The sequence below is a fragment of the Terrapene carolina genome, unplaced genomic scaffold, assembly GCF_002925995.2.
Source record: "Terrapene carolina triunguis isolate 2854851 unplaced genomic scaffold, T_m_triunguis-2.0 Scaffold558, whole genome shotgun sequence".
NCBI lineage: Eukaryota > Metazoa > Chordata > Testudines > Emydidae > Terrapene > Terrapene triunguis.
Genome location: NW_020664909.1, coordinates 14,190,993 through 14,214,811, shown reverse-complemented (window position 1 = coordinate 14,214,811; position 23,819 = coordinate 14,190,993). Strand labels below are relative to the sequence as shown.

Below are 23,819 nucleotides of genomic sequence, written 5' to 3'. Positions count from 1 at the left end.
ATAAATCAAAGCATAACAAGTCAGAGTTAGTTACCAAAAGAAAAGAAAATATGAGCACGCAGTCTAAACTCTCAACTCTATTAGACTGGGCAGCAACTAGATTAAGCAGTTTTTCTCACCCCACTGGATACTGCAGTCCTTAATATACAGATTTGTTCCTTAAATCTGCACCAATCTCCTGTGTTGGAGTCTTGTTTTCTTCTCAGTGTCTTGGTTGCTTGCAGCATAGGTGGGGGCAGGAGAAGGTACCAGTATGTCTCCACTCTGCCTGTTTTATACTCTCAGTCCATGTGCTTGGGGAGCACAAGTCAGGCATGTCTGGAGGGCATTGCTGAGTCAAGGTTGAGCAATTCCCCTGGTGTGGCCTCATGCAGGTGAGTCATTGCACTGTAGCTCCCTTGCTGGACAATGGCTGTTGATGGGTTGTTTGACACCCCACCCAGGCGTTGGTTACTTTCGTTGCTGTTGCCTCTGGGGAGCTAATATCTGGCTGATTCCCCAATTTACAGCATGCTTTAGTGACCACCATACAACACAATTCTCATAACTTCATATGCATTAATGATATACATATAGGATAGAGAAATCACTTTCAGCAGATCATAACCTTTCCCCTGATTCATTACTAGGCCTGCTTTATATGTAAGATCACGATTATATGAAAACGAGGAATATGGGGGTTACAGTACGCTCCCCCAAGGGATAGAATGTCCCAATAGCACAGTTTTGTTGGCCTTTGCTGACTAAGGGCTTATCTACACTTGCAGCGCTCCACCAGTGCGGCTCCGCCACTGTAGCACTGACTTGTCTACACTACACAGTTTTGTTGACAAACGTCAGCTTTTGTCAACAGAAGAGTGGAGGTGTACACACTGCAATGCTCCTCCCGCCCATGCAACTCCCCTGCTACACTGACATCATAAAACCACCTCAACAAGAGACATAAGGCTTATGTCGGTGTAGTTAACGCCTTACATCGGCTGTTGGCTGTCATTCTTGTCAATTTCATGGCTCCAGTGAAGCTGGCTCCTGAGCTGGGCTGCTGCCCAGTCTCTGCTCCAGGCTGGGCTGCTGCCCAGGCTCCCTGCTGGGAGCCCTGCCCCCCTGCCCCCGGGGTCACGGCTCCCCACTTCCCACCGGGGGCACAGCAGCCAACCAGACTCTGGGCTCAGATCTCACCGCTGAAGGTGAGAAGCCCTGGGTGGCTGCCCCCTGCTGGGAGTGTGGAGGCAAGAAACCCCGGGGGGGGCAGTAGAGCTCCCAGTGGGGACTTGCGTGGAGTTGAGAGCCCTGGCTCTCAGCCCCCATACTGCCCCTCTTCAAATTGGTGGAAGTGCTCCTGGTGAGTAGTGTGGACATCAGCCACCGCAGTAATTAATGTGGTGGCTGTAAGTCGACCTAACGTAGACATAGCCTGAGTGAAGACGCTACCTATGCCGATGGCTGTATGCTGATGTAAGTTAGGTTGACATAAATTTGTAGTGTAGACATGGTCTTGGACTCTAAACATGGAACCCCGCCCCTTTTAAAACCCTAGCTACCAATAACTGACACTATTTACATCTATTCATTCCAAAAGTGAGAGTCCAGGGGATGGGAGCGAGATGGTGCTGAAGTATTTTGAAGGCAGGAAAACAGGAATCTAGGGACTGCTGTAGAGCAGGATCTTTTATAAGCTTGGGTCCCGGAACACTGAAATCCTAACTAGGCCCACACTGTACTACTGGTCATGGCTCTGTGGCTCACGTGCCTGGTATGAGACTGCTACAATGGAGATCTGCAGAGGCAATTCAGGATGGAGAAGGAGTGTGCTAAGTGCTGAGTGACCGTCTGCAGGGTTGCTGAGCAGATGTGTCAGTTTATTAGGGTAAGTTGCTCTTATAAACCAAACAGCAAGTTAATAGCAATCTCATTTTAAAAGATGATACAGCTTAAGTGCACTGTTTTACTGTCCTGAGATTTAATACGAGCCACTAGACAATGTCACAGTTTCTGTAAGCGTCATGCATAAAAAAGATTGTCTAGGAGACAAAGGAACTCAGAGGAAGGAAATTGCTGGGATCAGGGGTAGCTGGATCCTGCGTACATATAACCTTTTTCTACTCTTAGTATATCAAATGAAAATAAAACTCTGAGTCAGACCTTATTTGCCCTATTCATTCAGCTTGATATAAACCACAACAGAGGGAAAAAACAGGTCCAACTAGCTGAAATAAAACAATTATATACAGGCACATAGTCATAATAAAAGCAATTAGCATGCAAGATATTAAGAACCTATCCCGTCTTTAAAAGTCTGTGGGCCATAAATAGAGATGCACGAAGGATAGATTAGGAGCAAATCTCAACCTCTTCTGCCATCAATTCTCAAGTTAATTATCTGATAATCACCACAGCGTACATTTGCAAAATAAACACCCCGTGTAAATTTAAATCTGCATGTAAATAGAGTAAGAGTTAATTAACGCAACGATCAAATACCCAGTGATGTGAGCACTCCAGTGACTCTACTCCCCATTAAAGGGGAGAGTCTATTAGAACTTTGTGCTCAACTCCCTGATTGAACTACTCAGGCCTGTAGGGTTAGCAGCAAAGCAGCAAGTAGCACCACAATGAACAGGGCAGCAAGTTGATCAGTGATCAGGATTCTCAAGCAATTTTAGGCCCGGATTCAGCAAAGCATTTAAAATCAGGCTTGGGTCTAGCCCTATTCAGCAAAGCACTTTACACATATAGAAGTCACATGCTTAAGTACTTTGTTGAATAGGTGTAGACATAAGCATGTGCTTAGGTATTTTGCAGAAATGGGGGCCATAGACTCCTGATTGTATATTAAAGCAGTTAGTTACCAGGATAAGCCACTTCTTCCTAAATTCATTTTAGATGCAGCAGAGAGAGAGAGAGATTCCATTTGGTTCTCCCTGCTATGGCAGAGCTTTTCTTCCTGCATCTTTCTTTTAAGGTCTTCTGTAGAGAGGGGGGGGGATTCCTAGGTTCTTTGTCTAATTCTGCCACTGACTCATGGGTCTTTGGCAAGTCATGGTGTCTCAATTTCCCCATCTGAAAAATGGGGATAATATTCATCTGCCCCATCAGTGTACTGGGAAACTAAATAGCAGGTTGCAAAGCACCTTGAGATCCTTAAATGGAAGGTACTATAGAAAAGCGAAATATAATTCTCTCAGACCTTAATCTCGCCTAGTGACCCTTAGACTAGGATTCCTTACTTTATGCAAATAGGATTCATATTCAAATGAAGCCTTTTAGAAAGGGAGACGGAGGGAGCTGATACACCATTGCCTTACACCGTGTGTAGTTATTTATTCCAGTACAAATCCAGTGCAAAGTAGATGTAAAACGCTACCCCGACCTTGCACAACAGCTCACAGGTCTATTCAAGACATTGTGTACTGCTGTAAAAAGGAACTGTAGCCTGGTTCTAGCTGAGCGCCCCTAACAATGCAGAGTGTGATGTAAATACCTAGCTAGGCTGTCTAATACCCTACAGCTCTGTCTTCAAACAACTTGGACCTTTGCCTAAACAAACATCTCAAAAAGGTTTTACCAACCTACCCTCCGAAACTTATCATGCCCTCAGAGCCCTGCATTTAGGTCTCTGTCTGGCTAGACATGCCAAACCCAGTCTGATGCGGCAGCAAAAATGACCCAGTAGCCACTGAATACCCCCTGAAGCCTGGGTAATCTGCAGTAATGCACACAGGCTTCCAGCAACCAGACACAGCTGCTTTCACCTTGTTCACATTTGAGTCCTAAGCCCCTGTTACCCTGCAGAAGTCTAATGAAGTGATCTAATTATAGTAAGACTGCACCAGCTGCCCTTTGCTGCCCTCCACCTAGACTTTGACATTTGGGATCTCCTAGCATTGGGACAATTTCAATCAAAATAGTATAAATTGAACAGAAGGCACAAGGCTGCTGCTTGGTGAATCCCCTACTGTTGAGGGCAAGGGACAAGGCAGCACCCAACCTGCCCACTCTCACCGCCACCGGAGCGTTACTCTGCACCTTTTTCTTAATCCGCTTAACAATCGAAGATCCATCCATTGGCAGAAGCTGACTCCACAGCATGTCCCTACTAATACTAGGAAAAGCATCTTGAAGGTTTATGAAAAACCAATCCTACGTCCCAGGTGCCCAGTGTCCTTATCAGCTAGAAACAGAAGGTGAAAGTGTTCTTGGCAGGTGAACAACACATCCGGCAGGCATGGCATCTCAGTCTCAGGAGAGGCAGCGCTGAGTGCTCAGTGCCATAGGGCATGTGTCTTTGGGGAGAGTCAGGGGCAGCCCTGAGTACCAGAACTATGGAGGCAGGGACCTGGTTCATGAGGTGCCCGGCATCACCTGCAATCCCCACGATTGTTCCCTGAAACAAGGGGAAAATCTTGTTCCTCAGCCAGGACTGAATCCCCAGCCAGTCCCCTGCCAGGTAACCCACCCCACTGCAGGCAGGTTGAAATAGTGCTAAGCAGCGTTCATGCTCCGAGCCAGAAAAGCTGCATTGCCTCCCTCTGCCTACATATTGCAGCACAAACCAGAATCTGCATAATCAAGGCTAAGGCAACAGGACCGTAAGCGCTGAGATTCCCCTCCGGCACAATGGGATTGACTTGGTGCACAGGAGGGAATTTTCAGAGTGGTGAGGGGGGATGTGTGCGACACAGCCCACGTTGATGCCAATGAGAGCTACGCTGCAGAGTTCCCATCATTTCAGACCTTCAGTCGTTCCTCTCTGGATTTCCTGCCTCTCATAACATTATCTGACTGAAGTGTACATCCCACTTCATAAGCCAGTGGCTGGATGGTATCTGACTGACAGCCGTTTGCAATTTAAAATGGGCATTTGCCTCAGATCAAAGCAGCAGAAGCGGGAACAGCAATTAGAATCTCTCAGTCTCGCTTGCTCCAGTTTCATTGCCACAGAGTGTCTCACTCATTGCCGGAGAAATGAGAAGTCTTACAGTTCAGCCTGGTGCGGCCTTTTATCCCGTGGCCACTGCGTGAGGCATTCTTGCCACGTTTCACACTGATTGGTCATGGCAATTCTCTTTGAAATTCGACAGCATGCCTCTTGTTGGCATTACCACCACATAAGGAGGACACAAAGAGTTGGTGCCCCTGGTATCTTTCCATACCGCTCTTGGTATTCACGGATTCGTTCCCATGAGCTTTTAAAGAAATAATACGTTTCCCCCCCGCCTGTCAGTTTTCATGCTCTGTTGGCATCCGTGGAAACGGCAGTGCTCACTCTATCTGCAGAACTGGTACAGAAAAGACAGTGCTGGCCCCAGTCATCCACAGGACTCAATCCTGACCTGTGAATTCAGGCTACCTGGTCCATTCAGTCTCCCTGGGCCTGCGGAGAGAGTGTTGACAAGAGTTATAGATTAGCCTCAGATATGGTGCTGGTGTATTTTCTTCTTCTAAGAAATCCTGCCCACTAAGAATTGCACCGAGCCCCACCAAATTCATTTCACAGGCCACTGAACAGCCATTAGATAATTACTTTTGGTCACTCACTACCACCCTGGGCCACATCCAAAACTCTGAATATTTGGCGTTCTCTTCTCCCCTCCAGGCCTGTGTACATTTGTGTTGAGCAAAATGGAAGCAGAGAAGCATTATTTTCCTTCATAGTTTACAATTGATATGGGATTGCTGTTTTCCTTTTGTATAATTCTGAACTGAATTTGGTGTTCATGAAATTGAGGGGCTAACAAAACTCTGGCTAGATCAGGGCCTCACAGCTCCATCAATGCACCGCAACACATGCTGCTAGAAGCTGGGAATGGGCCACAGTTGCTGATTGCCTGGTTCTGTTCATTCCCTGTGAAGCACCTGGACAGGACACTGGGCTAGATGGACCATTGGTCTGACCCAGTATGGCCACTCTTATGTTCTTATGCGATCCCAGGCCTTGGCCCTCACTCAGCTGTGCCAGTGTCTCTCAGTAACTCCCACTAATCCTGGCCTGAGAATAATCACCCAGCTTTGTCAAATGGACATCAGTCCAACCTCACAGTATTCTCTGCCGTTCGAGTTCTATCAAATTGTGCCAGCCAAAATAGTGGGTTAGCTGGGCAATATTTGCAAATAAAGAGATTAGGGCGCGAGCACTAAACTCACTTCATGTGAGCTGAGGTCTCCAGGGGTGAAAGGAGAATATATAAGGCCCTTTGTGCCAGGAGCCCCTCCCCAAAACACGTTTCCTTTCGGAGCGTCTCTGGCACAAAACCTGCTCCTGTCAAGTTACAGAAGTAACAAGCACATTGCCAATAATGAACAAACACTTGCATTATTTTCAATGAGATTGCAAATGGAGGTGAATGTTTTGTAATTGTTTGTACTGCTTGCCAGCACTCTCATTCCAGGGCTTTTGGGAAGGAGCTGGTTTTATCTGGAAAAGGACCTTTCCCTGCTGCAGTCATTTATAAATGTGTACATCTCCCTCGCAATGTAAATGACAAGGTGTAAAGCAACCATCTAAGTTGTGCAAAGTATAAATAGATGCTCGTCCTCAAACTTCTCATTTGTGGTTTTGAGTTCCCTGTTTGGATTGCAGAAGCTTGTGCTGCCTGGCCTCAGGGTGGCTTTCCTGTTTGCATTTCTAGCTGGAAACCTTGGGGAGACTAACCTACTTGTAACACCTGTGAAGTGGTGGATTTTAGAATGTATTCAGCTAGAGCAGGGGTGGGCAAACTTTTTGGCCTGAGGGCCACATCTGACTATGGAAATTGCATGGCGGGCCATGAATTCTCACAAAGTTAAGGGATGTTACCGAGGTGAGGGGAGGGGGACTCATGGGGTGTGGCCCGGGGGGAGGGGGAGCTCTATAGGGGTGGTACCGGGGACTCCTAGGGGCCCTGCTGGCAGTGACACCAAGGCAGCCATACCACGCACCGCCACAGAAGGAGGCACCCTAGCTGGGACGCGTATGTCCCCTGGGCAGTTTCGAGAGTCTTGAGAGTCGTAGGAGACCTGGAGGGTCCAGGCCACAGTGATTGGCTGATGAGGAATGAGGTGAGTCTCTCGGAGGAGTGGTGCCTCAGGGATTGGTTGATGAAGCTCGTGGTTTCTAATTGGACTCGATTAGGGGTGGTATCCTGCGATGCTGCTGCCTTGATCATTGGTTCGTTTGGGCGGAGGCTGGCTCTTCGGGGATTGGGCGCGGTGCCGGGTAGGGGCGGGGTTCCGATCCCGGAAACAGCGCGGTGAAGTCTTGGTAAGTGGTGTGGCTCTGCGTGTGGGAAGATGGTGCTCATCCAGGAAATGTGAGTCGGGGGCTAGGGAGCACCGGGCAGGCGGTGCGGGGCAAGCCCCCAACCCCGCTTCCCGGCGGGAGTTTGAGGGCTTCATTAAAAAGTGTGATGGGCTGGATGCGCACCCCTGAGTTTGCCCACTCCTGAGTTAGAGGGCATAGCCTAGAGATGCGGGGAGGCGCCCTAGGATAGAGCAGAGTGAGAGCTCCACCCCTTTCCAATGGCAGACATCTTCCCAACCACAACTAGTGGCAATGGCCCCTAACTTTGTCTACTTAAGAATCTGAACACTCCTCATGACAACTTTAAGTCATCTGCCCAGCCCAGCTGCTGCCGAACCAATGTCTGGTTGTTCAATAGGCCATGTCCTGATCTCACCAAGGTCAATGAGAGTTTTGCTACTGAGTTCAGTGAGACCAGCTAATGCAGTGCCACCAGCTACCACAGGGAGAGAGGCAAACAGAAATGAAAACATCACTGCACAAGTGAGCTAAACCAGTGTTTCTCAACGGCCAGTCCATGAACCGGTGCCAGTCCCTGAGATCTTCCTGCCACAGTTTAGGAAAGCAGCAAGCCAGTCTCTGGTATCAAAAAGGTTGAGACCTATTGTGCTAACCCACTCACACTGCTGCTTGCTGGTACTCAGGATGGTGCAAGGCAGGACAAAGGTCATTGGAAAACTGTCATTACCAAGCTGGCATGTAAGGAAAGATCAAATCATGTTCTCACCCTGGACGGACATGAATGTCAAACATCAGAAACGCATCACTTCTTTGACTCTGCCAATGTGCTTGCCCTAATCTATTGGGAACACAGGAGACTAGCAGCTGATCAAAATGCACCCGGTTATTTGGGCATAGCGTGACCAGACAGCAAATGTGAAAAATCGGGACAGGGGGTGGGGGGTAATAGGAGCCTATATAAGAAAAAGACCCAAAAATCGGGACTGTCCCTATAAAATCGGGACATCTGGTCACCATATTTGGGCACTTCCAAACCCTGTTTTTGCCACCGGTGAACCAGGAGAGCAACTAGTACCACCAGCAGCAGCATTTCCTGTTGGACCAATAGGAGCCAGTATACCTGCACCAGGGCTGCTTTCAGGGAGGGTCTGGAGAACTAGCAGCTGGAAAGGAGCCTAGGTCTTTGGTCAAGAGGGGGCACTCAGCAGCCTCGGAGGGGAAGCTAGGAGAGCTTGCTGTGGGGAGGGAGGATAAGGAGCTGTAGATTCATATTCTCAGGGCTGTCACAGAAAATCAATCGAAGGGGTAGGAAACAAAAATGCCCCTTTCCTTCAGTTTTCCAGAGACCAATGCCAAGGTGTATTGAAGCATCACAACGCTCCCATCAGGATTTCTTTGCCATGTACACCTGCCTTTTAGTCATCACAGAGAGACAGGTTTGCAGGGAGTGATCCAGAGCTCTAGGTTACCAGCTTCCAGAAATAACTTCTCTCTGCTCAGGAGCACCTCTCAGCCCTCTCTGCTGAGGTGCAACACTATCACCACCTCAGCTGTTCGCAGGCATTTCTAGCCACTAGGAATAATGTGCCTGGGCTCCAGTTAGCCCCCTGTGCACTATGTGAGATTATTTATTGGAATAAGACACACTGCCAACAACATCACGGACGGCTTGGGAGCCTGAGCACAGCCACGAGGCAGTTATTTGCAGCTCACCTAGCCCTCTTAGGCTCTCACACTTGTGGCTGTGGCCTGTTCATTACTAGAAAGTGTTCCTTGAGCCCCACAGGCATGGTCTCCTGACCTCCATATTGTTGACGCTTCACCTGACCAGCAGCCTGAAAACCAGCAGCGGGAGGTGAGCCAGGAAATAATTGACAATGGCTAGGTGGGTGGTGAGCTAGGACCTCCTGCGTGTTGTGCAAACACTAGGGTACTTTCCTGTCACTGCATCTTCTCCCCTCCTACCCTGTTTGTGTCCACCGGTTACATCTTGTCATAACCTAGATTGTGAGCTCACAGGAGCAGGGACTGTCCTGTTACTGCATGTGCATAGAGTGCCCAGGGCAATGGTGCCCTGATCGGAGGAAAAACAAGAACATCAGCCGGGTTTGTAGGGGGAAGTGACAGAGAGTTGAAATAAGTTCTTTCCAATTCTCCTCCAGCAGCAGGGAGGAAGGGATCAGCCCTTGCGAGGGGTTGAGGCACTTGCTTGGTGGCCGAGAAAGTGTTGGAGTCTCAGGAAAGAATCTACTTGCCTTGGTGCTTCAAGGTCTAATAAACGGAAGGTCTCCCTGAACGACAGACCAGCGGGGGCTGAGGAAACCAAGCCCGGGATGTTGAAAGTCTGAGTAAGACCAAAGCAGACTCCAAACCATGCCCTTGTTTGTGACACTTTATTGGCAGTTTAAAACATTTCATCACAGGAACGAAAACAAACCCTATTTCAAAATACCCGGAGAGCTGATGGGAAGGAACCAAGAGACCATACTTGGCCTAGGAGCTGAGACAGGCCCAGAGGGACACACTACAAGGTGGGCAATAGGAAAACCCCTGGGCCATTTCTGAGAAGTACCTGAAGGTTCAGCAGCTTTTCCAACAGCCCTGGGTCTGGCACTATCATGGAAGCATGCTGGTGATGTTTTCACTGGTTCCTGAATATGGCAGCAGTGCTGGTGCTAGCCCATTGGGGGCCCTAAGCAGGAATATTTTCCCTCCCCCCCATACTAAAATGGGGAAGTTCTTATAATAAAAAGTGAATGGGGGGTGAGCCTTGAGCTGCTGAGGGCCCTAAGCAATTGCTTAGAAATTATGCCTAGTGCCAGCTCTGTATGGCAGGGAAGCAAATACTGATCTATCAGCTCCAGGACGCACCACCTGCCGCTACCCACTCACCAACAGGGCAAACTGCACCCAGCGCTGCCCCGCCGAGTGCCAGACCCTGCTCACCTACCGCCTCAGCTTTGCAGTCCAGGGCACCCAGTGCCCCACAGCTCCTTTCTAACCCTCCGCGATCATCTGCCCCACCCCTGCTGAGAAAGATCCATTGGGGTGGCAGCATGTAAAGCTGATCTCCATTGTGGCATTTCTGCTTCTCTCCAAAGGCAGCTTGCCACTAACAACGGCAACAAGGGAACGCAGCTTGCAAATTGCTAGCTGAACTTCAGGGCTGACCGCTGAAGGGCTGGGTCTGTTTGTTTGATCCGAACTGGCTCTCTCCTTCCCACTACCATTTCCACCTCGCTTCCTCGGACGTCCAAGCCCGATTCCCTCTTCCTCACACCCCATGGAAGAGAGCTTGGAAAACAGGGAATCGCTCACTGAAGAAAACCTTCCCTTGATTTCTTTCTTTTTGTACCGACAGGCAAGTCTAGAGATACAGGCTCACTTCCCATCTTGCTCTGATGAGCTTATTTCTATGGCAGCTTTCACGAACCTGACTAACAGCTGACTGATTTCTTTTGGCCGCACTCTCCATTGCCCTCTAACATCCCCACCGTTATGCTGCTTTATGGTGTCAAAGGGCCATAAAGGCAGTAGATCGGCCCACCATGTTACATCCCTAGCCCAGGGAATTCCCAAGGCGGGACAGAAAGCATGGAGGGGCAGAAGCACTGTTACACTCTCGGATTATTCTTAGTTGCTGCAACGCTCCCTACGGGGCAGGTGCAGCTAAACGTAAGTTAGAGAAGCCTGGAGGCTAGTCTAAGTTACACCAGGGGGATGCACAAAGTTGGCTCCTCCCCGATTTCCATTTCTGTGCTAAGTAGGGTTCTGGCAGCCCTCTGTCTCTTTCCTTCTCACACAGTGCTGGGCAAAATGGTCTCTTTAAAAACAGGAACGTTTTGGAGTTTTTTAGGAGCGATAAGTCAGTTCACTCGTGGAAGAAAATCAAATTTGTTAAAATAAAGTCAAAGGTTTGGCTGAAACTCAGCAAAGCCAGGAAATTCAAAACAACAAGGTGTTGTGCTTCTCTAGCCCCACCTAATCAAGGCTCTCAGAGCACTTTACAAGCTTTAATTAAGCCTCCCAACCCAGGGATGAAGGAAGTGCTGTAAGGGTTGGCCTGTAGCTAGTCAGGCAAAGTTGGGGTGGCAATAGGAAGGGAATAACCCCCCACCCCCCTCTGGAATAAACACTGATATACCAGGTGCAATCGGTTTTATTTTAGCAGATTTCAAAACATTTTCAACAAACATCCGGATGACAGCAAAGAAGCCCACCCGGCCTGGCTGTGGAATTCTCCAGGAGGCTACTGTGCCAATGGGATGTTAGGATCTGCTATTTAAACACCAGTAAGAATGCAACAAGCCCAGCGGTCACTGGGCCTCTAACGCCCTCACGTCTCTCCCATCAGAAACTGGAGACTGGCACCTATTTGTCTATAAAATAGGTATTAGCATGTGTAGCAGCAGGGCAAGCCGCCCCCAGTACAATCCCCTGCTAATGTGCCTCATCCACTGGGACTGTGGCCCAATGCCAACCAAAGTTACTGCAAATTGTGATGAGGGGTTTGGGAAGCGGACGCACTTCTCCACTAACGACTGGGCTGAAATCTCTCTCTCACACACACAATTCATAGCACGACTCAGATGGCAGAGACTTTCAATCGAGACCAAATGGATCTGGATTGGAGCCAGCAACCTAGAGAAAAAACGCTCCATATTCCATTAGTACCAGTCCCCTGAGCCAACCAATCCTTATTTGGTTTTAATGCTTATTTGAGTGTATGGTTTGAAAACTGAAATTGTAAGGCAGATATAATAAAAACCCTGTTAGTTTAGTTTTAATAAGAATTAACACTAACTGCGGGGAATCAGGGCACAGGTGATATTGCAGGAGAAGAGAAATCAGTGATCACAGACACGTGGGTAGTGTTCCAAGACCGTAGTTCTGTCGGTCCATCTGTCCATTCAGTGTAAAGAGCAGACAGACGTTCTCTATATTTAGGTTAGAACCTCTGGGATCTCTCTCTTTCTTGTGCTGCCGGGCTCTGAGGCATGCCTGACTGGCTCTGAATGCTGCTGTCCAAAGAACCAGTGTAGCCTGGTGGGAGTAGCCATGTGGTAGCAGAATCACAGTTGAAACTCTGCCAGTCAGCTCCAGGATCTCCCGATTTCCTACTTATGTATTAGTTATGTGCTCAGCCCCTGCCCTAAGCAGCTTACAGGCTCGTCTGGACACATACAGTGCATTGCGCTGAAAGAACTGGAGATTCATTTTGCCGAAGTCATTGCTGAAAGATGATGCATCATCCCAGCCATCCTGCCAGCCATGGGGGGTGAGATGCAGCTTTCTCCAGAGTCAACCAATAAAAGGATGGAAACAGAAAGACTGGCACATCAAAGTGATTACATGAGTGACACTGAGCTAGCCTGGCAGCTCCTGTTTGTTTCTGTGATCCCCAGCTCCATATAACTCCCTTGCTGGGACAATAAGACCTTTTCTCGGACACCTTTCCAAGGCGCTTGGTGTTTTCCACATGGTCATCTTTTCGGTCTCAGCCAGCCCTCACCTAATATAGCTCTGTTCCAGGCCATAGCTGGTGCAACTGGGGTTTTAATTAGCAGATGGAGCAGGGCCCTCGGGTCGTTTTGCACTGAGCGGCTAGCAGAAAGAGGGGTATTCATAGCATGCATTGGACAGAGGTGTTCCACTACAGTTGAGGGTGGGATGGGCTGGGAAATAGAGGGGCTTTTTACATTTATGTTTTTGGAGTGAACTTAATGCTGGTGAAATACACTAGATGGACAGCGTTGGAGGGTGAAGGCCTCTATTTATGCACTTCAGAGGCCCAGAAATAGGAACTACTCTAGATTCCCCTCCCTCCCACTCCCACCGGTCTGCCACTGTGCCTCCCTCCTGACCTGGAGGGACCACTCTCTGAAAGGGGAGGGGAGGCCAGTCTCCAGGGCCCACTCAGATACGATTGCCAACAAGGAGGCCAACTGGTGCCGGCTGGAGTTGTGATTATTGATGTGAGGACTCCTTTCCCCTGAGAACTGGATTAAGATCCACCAATTCATCTCTCATAGACCATTCAAGAGGAAGTAGTTGGTAATGACTTTTAGCCACTAGCCACTGACCGCTGCACCAGAGCCAGCCGATGTAAGATGAAAGTTGGTCTGGTGGCTAAGGCACTGGACTAGGACTTGGGAGATGTGGGTTCAGGTCGCAGCTCTACCACAGCCCTCCTGTTGGACCTTGGTCAAGTCCCTTAGGCTGAGATTTTCAAAGTCGCATCTTGAATTTAGATGCCTTATTCCCATTAAAGTTAACAGGAATTAGATGTCCAAATCCCTTTGAAATCTCAGCCTTGATCTCTCAGTGTCTCAACGCTCCATCTGTAAAATGGGCATAGTACTTTCCTTTTTCACAGGGCTTTTGTAAGGATAAATTGATTAATATTATGAAGGCCTCGGAAACTACCATTGTGGGAGGAGAGCCACATAGGCACCTGTGCAAGTAGAGAGGCAAGAAAGCTCCAGTCCCAATTACCTTAGCCATCCAATCTGTCTCCTATCACTGTCTTACTTTGCCGCATTAGGTGACTGAAGGAAAATGCCCATTTTCAAGGTTCAGAGCATATGATGCTGAACAGCAGCACACAGTGCTGTTCCCCCGCCCCCATGCCGCCCGAGCATTCAGTCCATCTTTTCCTCCTTCAGATTAGTCATCTCTTCCTCCAGATTATTATGGTCAGAATAAGTGGGCTCAACATCTCCAGCCCCTTTCAAATCCACCCACAGTTCTTTTCCTTTCCTTTGATAGATCGATTCCTTGTGGGTTTGCCTGTTCTTGACATACAAGTAGAGGAGAGCAGCTATCAGGCCAAGGAACAGAATCAGGGGGTAGATTAGGATGAAGTGGAGCAGTGATGGAGACGAACAGATCCTGGAAGAAATTGTTGACTCTGCAAAAAACAGAAAACAATTGAACATCGCAGCTAATTGTACTTACCCCTCCTGCTGTTCAATATTCACAGCACTAATGGGGGATTACAGCTAATAGCCCGGTGGTTATGGCACTCACCTGGGATGCACAAGACATGGGAGAACTACATTCATGTCCCTGTTTTTCCTTATTCAGAGCAGGGGCTTGAATGTAGGTCTCCCACATCCCAGCTCAACCAATCGGGTGAGTCTCTCTTTCCCTCTCACACCCTTCACAATAACGTTTCAGGTTTGGCAAATCAGCAGTTTCCAATGACCTGCATAACGCAGGCCACAGAAATGTCATCTCTGGCCTGCTTTAGCACAGATGATCAGAATGGTCCCTTTGGTGTATTCTAAGTATCTTTGTTTGTTGCCTTTAATTTTCCCCTTTATCCCATAAACACCCAGGCATGCTGCTATAGGGTTGTTCATAAGTTTGGGGCTGTATATGTTGGTTTTTTGATCTAGGATTGTTCGGAAAGTGACTAGCCTGGAAGCCCATGTGGTCTAGTGAGTTAGGCAGGACCTAGGAGTCAAGCAACCTGATGTCTAGTCTTGGTTCTGACACTGACTTTCCGTGTTTCACTGGGAAAGTCACTTCATCACTCTGAGGCTTAATTCTTCCATCTGTAAAATGGGAGGAATTTACCCCATCTCATAAAAGTAAAAGTACTATGTAAGAATTCTTCAGGCCAGGGAGTGTTAGCAGAGGGTCTAGAATTTAAGATATCCTGGCTCATTCCTCTAGATCACACGTCCTGTGGGATGCATCCTCACCAGGGGACACACATTTTTCAAGTGAGTGGCACTTCCAAGTTTGTGTGCTTTGCAGTGAAAAATATCCAGTCTCTTGGAATTTTGTGGAAATTAAAACACTGAGGATGCAAAACTACTTGGCAAAAATACATGTGCAAATTCCATGGCAATTTTTCAGCAATTACTATATTTCACTCAGCAACAACGAGGGTGAATAAATAATACACACAAAGGAACAGCTAGTGAAAGAAACATCCCGGTACCACAGAAAGCTAGCATCCAGTTACGAGGATGACTGAGATCCTAACCGCAGATGGGTGATGCATTTTACAAATCTTCAGCACCTCCCTAAACAAATTTGAAATCTTTGGTTCTGTTTATTCAGTTTCATTGCTGCAGAAGCCCTCTGCGTTTCTGAATTTTGTCCAGGCCTTGAACACACCCCAGTTTACTCCGCAAAGAAAGGTTGTTCACATAGTTGGTCCCACTGGAAACAGACAGGACTGGAGGCATCACCAAGAAAGCCTGTTCCCATGGGATTTCCAGGGGCTTTTTGCAATCTCTAGAGATTTGGATGACCACCCAAGAGTTTATCCAAACGGAATGAAAGCCCTGGTTTTTCTGAGTTTTTCCAAAAAAACTGAGCCTAATGAGAACACAGGTTCAAGCTCCAAGATTCAGGTTAGGACTGCGAGGGCTTGATCTCACAAGGCATTGAGCGCTCGGTCCCAATCCAGCAAAGCACTTAAGCACAAGAATAGTCCCTTGGAAGTCAGTGGGGTTGTTCACCTGCTTAAAGCTCAGCATGTGCTTAAGTGTTTTGCTGGATCGGAGTCAGTGCTCAGCACCTTGCTGGCCAAACCCCAAAACCCCCTCCCCTCCAGAGTTTGCGGTACCCAGCTATCACCACAAGGAGAGAGAAGAGAGGCTTCAGGGAACTGGGTGATTGCTGAACAAAAGCATCGTGAAGTATATTTTCTGCTGGCGGGCCCTCCTCCCTCCTTTTCTGTTCCCTATGTACCAGCCAGCAGTACTCCACGCACTTCTGAGCTACCTCCCCAACATAGCTCTGCCTCCCTTCCCTGCAGCAGGCTATTCCTGCAACCAACAGTGCAACTGAACCCTAACTTGCAGTCATCTCTGCTATTCCAGTTGTGCTCCCCTTTCCGGACCCTGCAGCAACCCTTGACCCTGGCTGCACGGGAACGTTGCAGAGACGCAGCAGAGGTTAGCTGGAGATGGGGAACGTTGTATGCAGGGGAACTGGAAATGTCCCGGGGGGGGGGAGGGGGAGCGTTACCTGGAGGCAGCGCAGTGAGCCTCGTGTACCCTGACAGTTCTGACGCCCGTTGAACCCAAGCGCCACCGCTGTCCTGCTGCCACTCCTGCACCTGGCAGCAGTACACCCCAGCGTCGCCCGGCTCCACGCTCCGCAGCGTCAGGCTGAAGTCACCGAAGGATGGGCGGCGAAGGTGCAGCCTCTCCACCATCTCCTCCTCAGCATAGTCCACCATGCCACTGGTGTGCACTTTCACCAGGGTTTTCATCCCAGAATGCTCCATACCATGGAACCAGATGGCAGAGAAGAGAGAGGCTGGTTGGGAGGGGCCCTGCAGGAGGCACCTCATGGTCACGTCCTCATTCTCAGTGGCTGTGATGCTGTGGTTTGTTTTTTCAACATGGAGCTTGTTTTCTGGTGTGGGAGGCAAGCGGAAAAGGCCTTCATTTAGGGACTGTGTTCCACAGCTCAAAGAGACACACTCAGGCTTGTTCGAGGCTGATCTGGGTCTCCATACAGTATGTGTGTGTGTTGGGGGGGGGGGGTGGTCAGTGTGGATGCCTGTTAAAGGGCCCCCGTTTAAGAACTGGAATCACATTCTTTTCAGGGTTGATGGGAAGTCATGTGACCTGCTCCTGTGTGAGGCGCTCGGGGCTCCTCCTACCGCAAGTCCTAACTCCCACCCTTAGTGCTCAGCCAGGGCTCCAGCCCCTGCCTCCATAGCCCCACCTGCTCACTTGGGCAGGTGACTCCTGCACCACAGTGTTCGCAGGGTTCCTAATCGCTGGCTCAGGGCTCCAGCCTGCAGGACGCACCAGGCCAGGGAGAGGACATGATGGAGGTTGGAAGAAGCAATCCCTGCATAATTGATCAAGGAAGGCCTCCCACCGCAGCCGTGTCAAGCGTGAGCTCAGTGCAGCTGGGGATCCAGCCTGTGCTTCTTCTGGCCATACATGCTGTGATAAAGGAAAGCTGAGCTCATGCTTCAGGGATCCCTTCTGGGACAGCATATTTACCTGAAACCTTGAACTCCAACATGGTCTTTCCCGATTCCTTCTTTCCAAGTGTGTACCAGCCACGGTCTGCTGACCACAGCCACTCCTCTACCAGGCAGTAATACCTGCCACGGTCACCGTGATTCACAGACAGAATACGCAGCCAGAACAGGTCGCTGGAGACCCTCTCACTGTGGAATTTAGATTTCTGCATAGCAGAGCTGAACTCTGCCCCGTAGTCCAGGATGTTGCTGTAGTTGGTCCTCACGATTTGCAGTGGGGCTGCATCAGCTGGAGAAGGCGGTAGGAAGTACCAGGTAATGGCTAACTGAGAATCCCTCTGGGTCAGTGATGTGACACTGCATTCGATTTCTGTGTCTGCGCTACCAGAGATCTCCAGGGATCTATCTTCTGTGTTTACTCTTAGCTTGCTCTCTAAATCAAGAGGGGGAAAAAAAGAAGTTACTGTGGTAGCTACCAGGACTAGAACACGAGCAGGAAAGGGATCTATTTCCTGAAATGATGGCTTACGAAGCCAGCACTGGGGCCTTAGGAGAGGAGAAGCTAGAGGGAACAAGTCTGAAATTACACATAAAAGGCTCTGTTCAGGTGTTAGAAATCCCACATTCTGAAAGACGCCCGGCCCCAATTCCAATCTCCTTTCTTTTAGAGTCCTTGCAACGTTTTGGTAATTTTTTTTAAAAAATCTTTGAACTTGCTTTTTCTTTGCAAAGCCCCCATAAGCAACCTTACAATAACAAAGCTGTGTCCCCAACTCAGCCTTCACAATGTGTTTCTCCGACAACAAGCAACCCTACAAGAACAAGCCTGTGCACACACGTTCAAGCACTCAGGAGCAATCCTACAGCAAACCAATCTGCACAGACCTACCCATCCAACCACCAGGGCTAAAGGAATGCACCAGTGAGACTCACAGAAGTCAGAGATAGAAGAGCTCCATGGTCACTGTCAAAGGACTTGCCTGACTTGCAGCACCTCCTGCTGGCCAAGTGTGGCTCTGTAGCACCCTGCCTCTGTTCTTTCAGACCAGATCAGTCAGTTACCCAGACCAGAGGAGTTCAAACATATATCACCTTTGTGGGGGCTAGTTTATTAACTCATTCTACAGCGGGTAACTTCTTTAGTCGCTTAAGTTCACACCCACTCTGGGCTCATGTAAGTGTCCTGGGGGCAGTTTTTTCCCTGCTCAGAAGGCCCTCGCCCCGGAGCTGGCTTGTACTTCAAACTCTCTCTCTCTCTCTCCTTAAGACAGGAGCTGGAGTTATAATTCAGGCCAGCTGTAGACCCACAGCCAGCTTCTCCTCCAGCTGGCCCTATCCCCAGTCAGTCCCTTCACCCGCAGGCTAGGAGAGTTCATCAGGCACTCCCTTCTGCCCTTGGTAGAAACCGAACATAGACAGTCCTCTTCCAAGAGCGCGTCCCAATTCACTGGGGAAGAGCAGAGCCCTGCCTCGCCCACTCTGTAAGGCTCCTGGTCCGAGGCCCTTAAAGAAACGACAACGTGGGTTTTCCCCAAGCCTTAACTATTGTCCCGGGATCATCTTCCTTCTCCCAACAGCTAGCTCTGTAGAGTGGATGAAGATCTAGGGAAGACAAAGTCCCAGAACGTAAGGGTCGCACCACCGAAGAGGTGTTGACTGACCACTACAGTCCTTACTACCCTTAAAGGGACAGTCACCCTGTTACAGTCACCCAGCCATCTCCCTGCCCAGGCAGGATTGTTCCTTTCCAGGCATATTTCCCATACTTTAATAACGCCAATTTTCTCAAGCGACTGGGCTTCCAGTCCTTCCCTTGAGAGACTGTTCTGCTACCTCACTGTCTGGAAATTTCCCCAGCCCGTCAATCCCATTACTTCTAGTCAGACCCCTGTGTGCCATCCCAAACAATTCATCTGCCTTCTTGATATTTACAGTGGTAGGTGGGCCCTTCAGGCGGCATTGCTGGCATGGGACTGATGCCACGAGCCAATAATGGAGGGGAACAAACAGGGAATGAAGAGCCCACTGGTGCCCGTCCTCTTTGGTGGAGCAGTGGGGCGGGGAGGAGAAGATAAATTAACACAAAAGTGCAGCTTTGGAAACTGAACAATGAGGGCCTTTCATCTCAGACAAACTAAAGAGCCGGCATGGGTTTCACTAGCACTTCCTGCCTCATCTGTCTGCCTTGGTTAATAACTAGAAATGTGGTAATATGTTTCTGAATGTCCCTAATCATTATACCTGGTAATTGTTCAATTAAGTGCTGAATGGCTCGAATGCCAACAAAAGAAACATCCTAATCCCTCTTCAATTCTGCAACCGTCTCCCATTGGAATGATACTGAGGTGTATCCTGCTAATGCCGTCTCTGTTTATGGGGCTTAGTTCCGATTGCATCACCTGTTGCTAAATCAATTGGGAAAGCAATAAAATGCAGTCTCTCACGTAGTCCCCCCCATCCCCCGTGCAACATACCCCACACACCCACATCCTGCTTTCTAAAGGACTGTTTATTTGAGATGGGGAGACTAGCCACAAAGCAGGGAGATCACGTCTTTGGGGACTTTTCTCCTTCCCTTCTTTCCCTTTTCAGGCTCTCATTCACCCTCGTAGTCAGCGGGTGCTGAGCATATAGAGAAACTATCCCATCCCAGAAGCTGCAGGGCTGGATGGGTTGCACTGGGGAGTTGTTGCCTTACGGTTGGGATCTGATAGTCATTTTAGGGTGGGATAGAGGAGCTGGCAAGGGAGAATCTGTTGTCCATATAGATGGTTCCTGCATCCTGTCCTAGAGCCCCCCCCCCCCCCCCCCCGCCAGATAGCAAGCATGAAAAAATCAGGACAGGGGGTGGGGGGTAATTAGCACCTATATAAGACAAAGCCCCAAATATCGGGACTGTCCCTATAAAATTGGAACATCTGGTCACCCTACCCCCCCATACATTCAACTTTGCTGGCCACCATGGCAGAGAAAGCTGAATGGCATTGCCATATATTGAACATACAGAGGACTGGGGAGGATGGAAATCAACTCTGTGATCTTTAATCCCAGCTATGATGGTCAGGGGAAGCTCAGGTAGGCAGAAGCATTTGCCTGTGAAGATGTAGATTCAACATCCTGCCACCCTGGGAACAGGACAATTTTACAAACACACATGCACGCACTTCAGTGTGAGTCAGGAATGGGTGCATCAAGGAACTATTAATTCATTGGGTAAGAATTATGGCTCTGATCATGTGAGGTACTGTGTGTCCTCAGCTCCCACTGATGTTATTGGGAGATGTGGGAGCTTGGCACCTTCCCCTATTCCTCAGGAGCAAGGCCTTTGGCCTCAAGGCCTGCTCCCGCATCCTCCCTTCCTTCCCCACTGCCCTGAAGGCTCCTCTAATATCCCTCTCTACATCTGGTGTACCCCACAGCCTATCCTCTCCCAGAAGCCCCTCACCATTCAGAGCCCCCGCCATTTCCTCTTTCCTTTGGGGATCCCCTCAGCACCTCTATTCCTTCTCAGAACCTCAAGGACATTCCCTGTCTCCAGAGGTCCCCTCACATATGCCAGCACCTCATGTTTCCCCTCCTCCTCCCCTTCCCTCCCAGAGTTCCTCTGAATGTCTGCCAGTGCCCCAAAGAGCCTCCCATTCCCCCCAGCCCCACTGTGTGCCTCCCCCTTCTAAACCTAGGTGCTACAGCCCTTTAATTCTCCAGCCAAAGAGGAATGTCTCCCTTCAGAGCTCATTGTTGCCGCTCCTCGACTCAGATATCCTCCCTAACCCCTCTTGGGGCTTGGGTGGTGCTTCTGCCTCCCTCTCACATCTGCTAGCCAAGTCTCTCTCTCCTTTATCCCTGTCTTCCTTTCCCTATTCAATGCATCTACATTCCCCCTGCCCTCCAACTCTATGTATTATTCCAGGGGTAGGCAACCTATGGCACGTGTGCAGAAGGCGGCATGCGAGCTGATTTTCAGTGGCACTCACACTGGCCAGGTCCTGGCCACCGGTCCGGGGGGCTCTGCATAAGAACAGCCATACTGGGTCAGACCAAAGGTCCATCTAGCCCAGTATCCTGTCTACCGACAGTGGCCAATGCCAGGTGCCCCAGAGAGAGTGAATCTAACAGGTAATGATCAAGTGATCTCTCTCCTGCCATCCATCTCCACCCTCTGACAAACAGAGGCTAGGGACACCATTCCTTACCCATCGTGGCTAATAACCATTAATGGACTTAACCTCCATGAATTTATCCAGTCCTCTTTTAAACGCTGTTATAGTCCTAGCCTTCACAACCTCCTCAGGTAAGGAGTTCCACAGGTTGACTGTGCGCTGTGTGAAGAAGAACTTCCTTTTATTTGTTTTAAACCTGCTGCCCATTAATTTCATTTGGTGACCCCTAGTTCTTGTATTTTAATTTAATTTTAAATGAAGCTTCTTAAACATTTTAAAAACCTTGTTTACTTTACATACAGCAATAGTTTAGCTATATATTATAGACTTATAGAAAGAGACCTTCTAAAAATGTTACAATGTATTACTGGCACGCAAAACCTTAAATTAGAGTCAATAAATGAAGACTCGGCACACCACTTCTGAAAGGTTGCCGACCCCTGTATTATTCTATATTTCTCACTCGCCCCGCCCTCCAATCTCAAATCCCACTGGAGACATTAGCACATGTCGCTCTCAAATTGAAAACGCAATACACCAGGATTGGCCTCATAAATGTTTTAGGCAGGTGGAAATGGCACGTTCCGCAGCCCGGCTCTTTGCAGGCTGCCACGTGAGAGTGAGAACAGCAGCGAGGATTTGGGTCCTACTGCGACAAGAGTCACGAAGGGGCGATAGAAAGAAGACAGCTGCTTGAAATGGGGTGGCAGGATGTTTTGCTGCTCTGTATTTCCCAGCAGATGACATCTGTGCTTTAAAGGTACTACGTGGGCTGTGAACGCAGGGACGGCTCTAGGGGTAGGCAAGCAGGGCAGCTGCTCTGGGGGTGCCAACTTCCAGGGGGGTGCCCTACCACTAGCCTTCCCCCCGCCCCATTTTTTGCTCCACTCCGACTGGCTGACCATTTTAACTCTGATTTTTTTGGCTCGACTGCTGGAGGGGGTAGGGGTTGGGGAAGGGGGAAGACAGATCGTTGCCAAAAAACATTTTCCACCCTGGCCAGCAAAATGGCTAGGGCTGCTCCTGTGTGAATGCATGGAATGGCTAGGCAGTGAAGAGGAGCAAGCGAATTTCTGTCCCAAGGATCACCCGCTTTAGTCATCTGTTCTGCCGCCATGCACCCCTCTGACTGTTCCACATCAGATCCCATGGGCTAAGCAGAGCTGAGCATGGGCAGGACTTGGATTTGACTTCATTTCTTTATTTCTCCATCCTTAAAAATGCACCCATCAGAGTCAGCTCTGGGTATTAGCACAAATCTAATGCAACATAGATTAGCTCTTCATAACCTAAAACAGATTCACCCCCAGAACCTAACTGCTAAATATAACTGAAATGGCGCCTGCCTCCAGTCCAGATCCGGAAGTCTTATTCTGTGCCCTAAAGGCCAACACAGACTCTGCCTCCATCTGACTAAAAGTGGAAGGAAATTCCAGGGTTAAGCGGCATCCACTGAGAATACCTTGCCAGCAGGCTTTTAAATCTAAACTTGAGCACCAGCGGATCTCAGCTCTTATGGCAGAGCAGAGGGAAGGTGTTGCTTCCTCAGGCAGCTAGGACCCAAACCATAGGGCTTTCAAAATTATGCCAGCTTCAATGGCATGAGAACACCTGGATATCAGAGGAAGTGGTGTGACGGCTTAATAGAGGGTGCTGTTCAATACTGAGCTAATCGCCTTAATCTCAGAGTAGTGAGCCATTTCTTAGATGAGACAAAGGCAAAGACCGTGATATCACTTGTGGTCATTAAAGATACTGGGCTTCCTTATTCGAATAGGGCTATGAATTCCAGACTCCTAGCCTAGTTATACAATCACATTCTGATTCCCTCCATTTCCACCTCCACTTTCAAAGGGTTACACTATTCGTCTTCATTTATTTTCCTGAAAGGCTGTGACTTTTGTATCCTGCTGGTCCATGTGTTGTGTCCCCTTCTGTGCCTGATCCACAGAAGATACAGGCCCATTACCATTCTCAGCTCGAAAGGCAGACTCTTTAGCTCAAACTATAACAACTCATGGTTAGCACTGAAGGTCCCTGGTTCAATCCCCTGTGATGGCCACCATAGCTGTGGTCTCATAAGAGTAGGCTCATCATCTGAGATTCAAACTGTTAGTCTCTAAGGTGCCACAAGTACTCCTGTTCTTCCTCTAGATGGCAGCCTTGAGCATGGTAAAATAGCTGCTTGTCAGAGGGGATGCTATTGCAGTAGTGGCAAATTGATTGTTGCATATAATTTGCAATGCACTCTGAGACCTTTGGAGACAAAGAGCGATAGCAAGGTCAATAATTTGAACTGAAAGAAAGGAAAAGGTGCATCACACTGTAACACAAATTCAGGCTAACCTCATGGTGGCCTCATGGGATTCCAGATGAACTCATGAAAACTGGGACCTTTCCAAAAAAAAAAGGGGAGGATGGGTTGTTAGTCCTAGCTAGCATTACAGCAACGGGG

General features: G+C 48.9%; 1 protein-coding gene across 1 annotated transcript in view; it reads right to left on the bottom strand.

The window, feature by feature from the left end:
* Positions 1 to 13,881: 13,881 nt before the first annotated feature.
* CD101 (CD101 molecule) overlaps positions 13,882 to 23,819 on the bottom strand; it is a 25,989-nt gene continuing 16,051 nt past the window's right edge. The window contains exons 7-9 of the mRNA XM_024209460.1: positions 17,224 to 17,637; positions 16,229 to 16,621; positions 13,882 to 14,150 (exon numbers count right to left, since the gene is read on the bottom strand). Of these exons, the coding sequence (XP_024065228.1) occupies positions 13,882 to 14,150; positions 16,229 to 16,621; positions 17,224 to 17,637 (1,076 nt within the window). The remainder of the gene's footprint in view (positions 14,151 to 16,228; positions 16,622 to 17,223; positions 17,638 to 23,819) is intronic.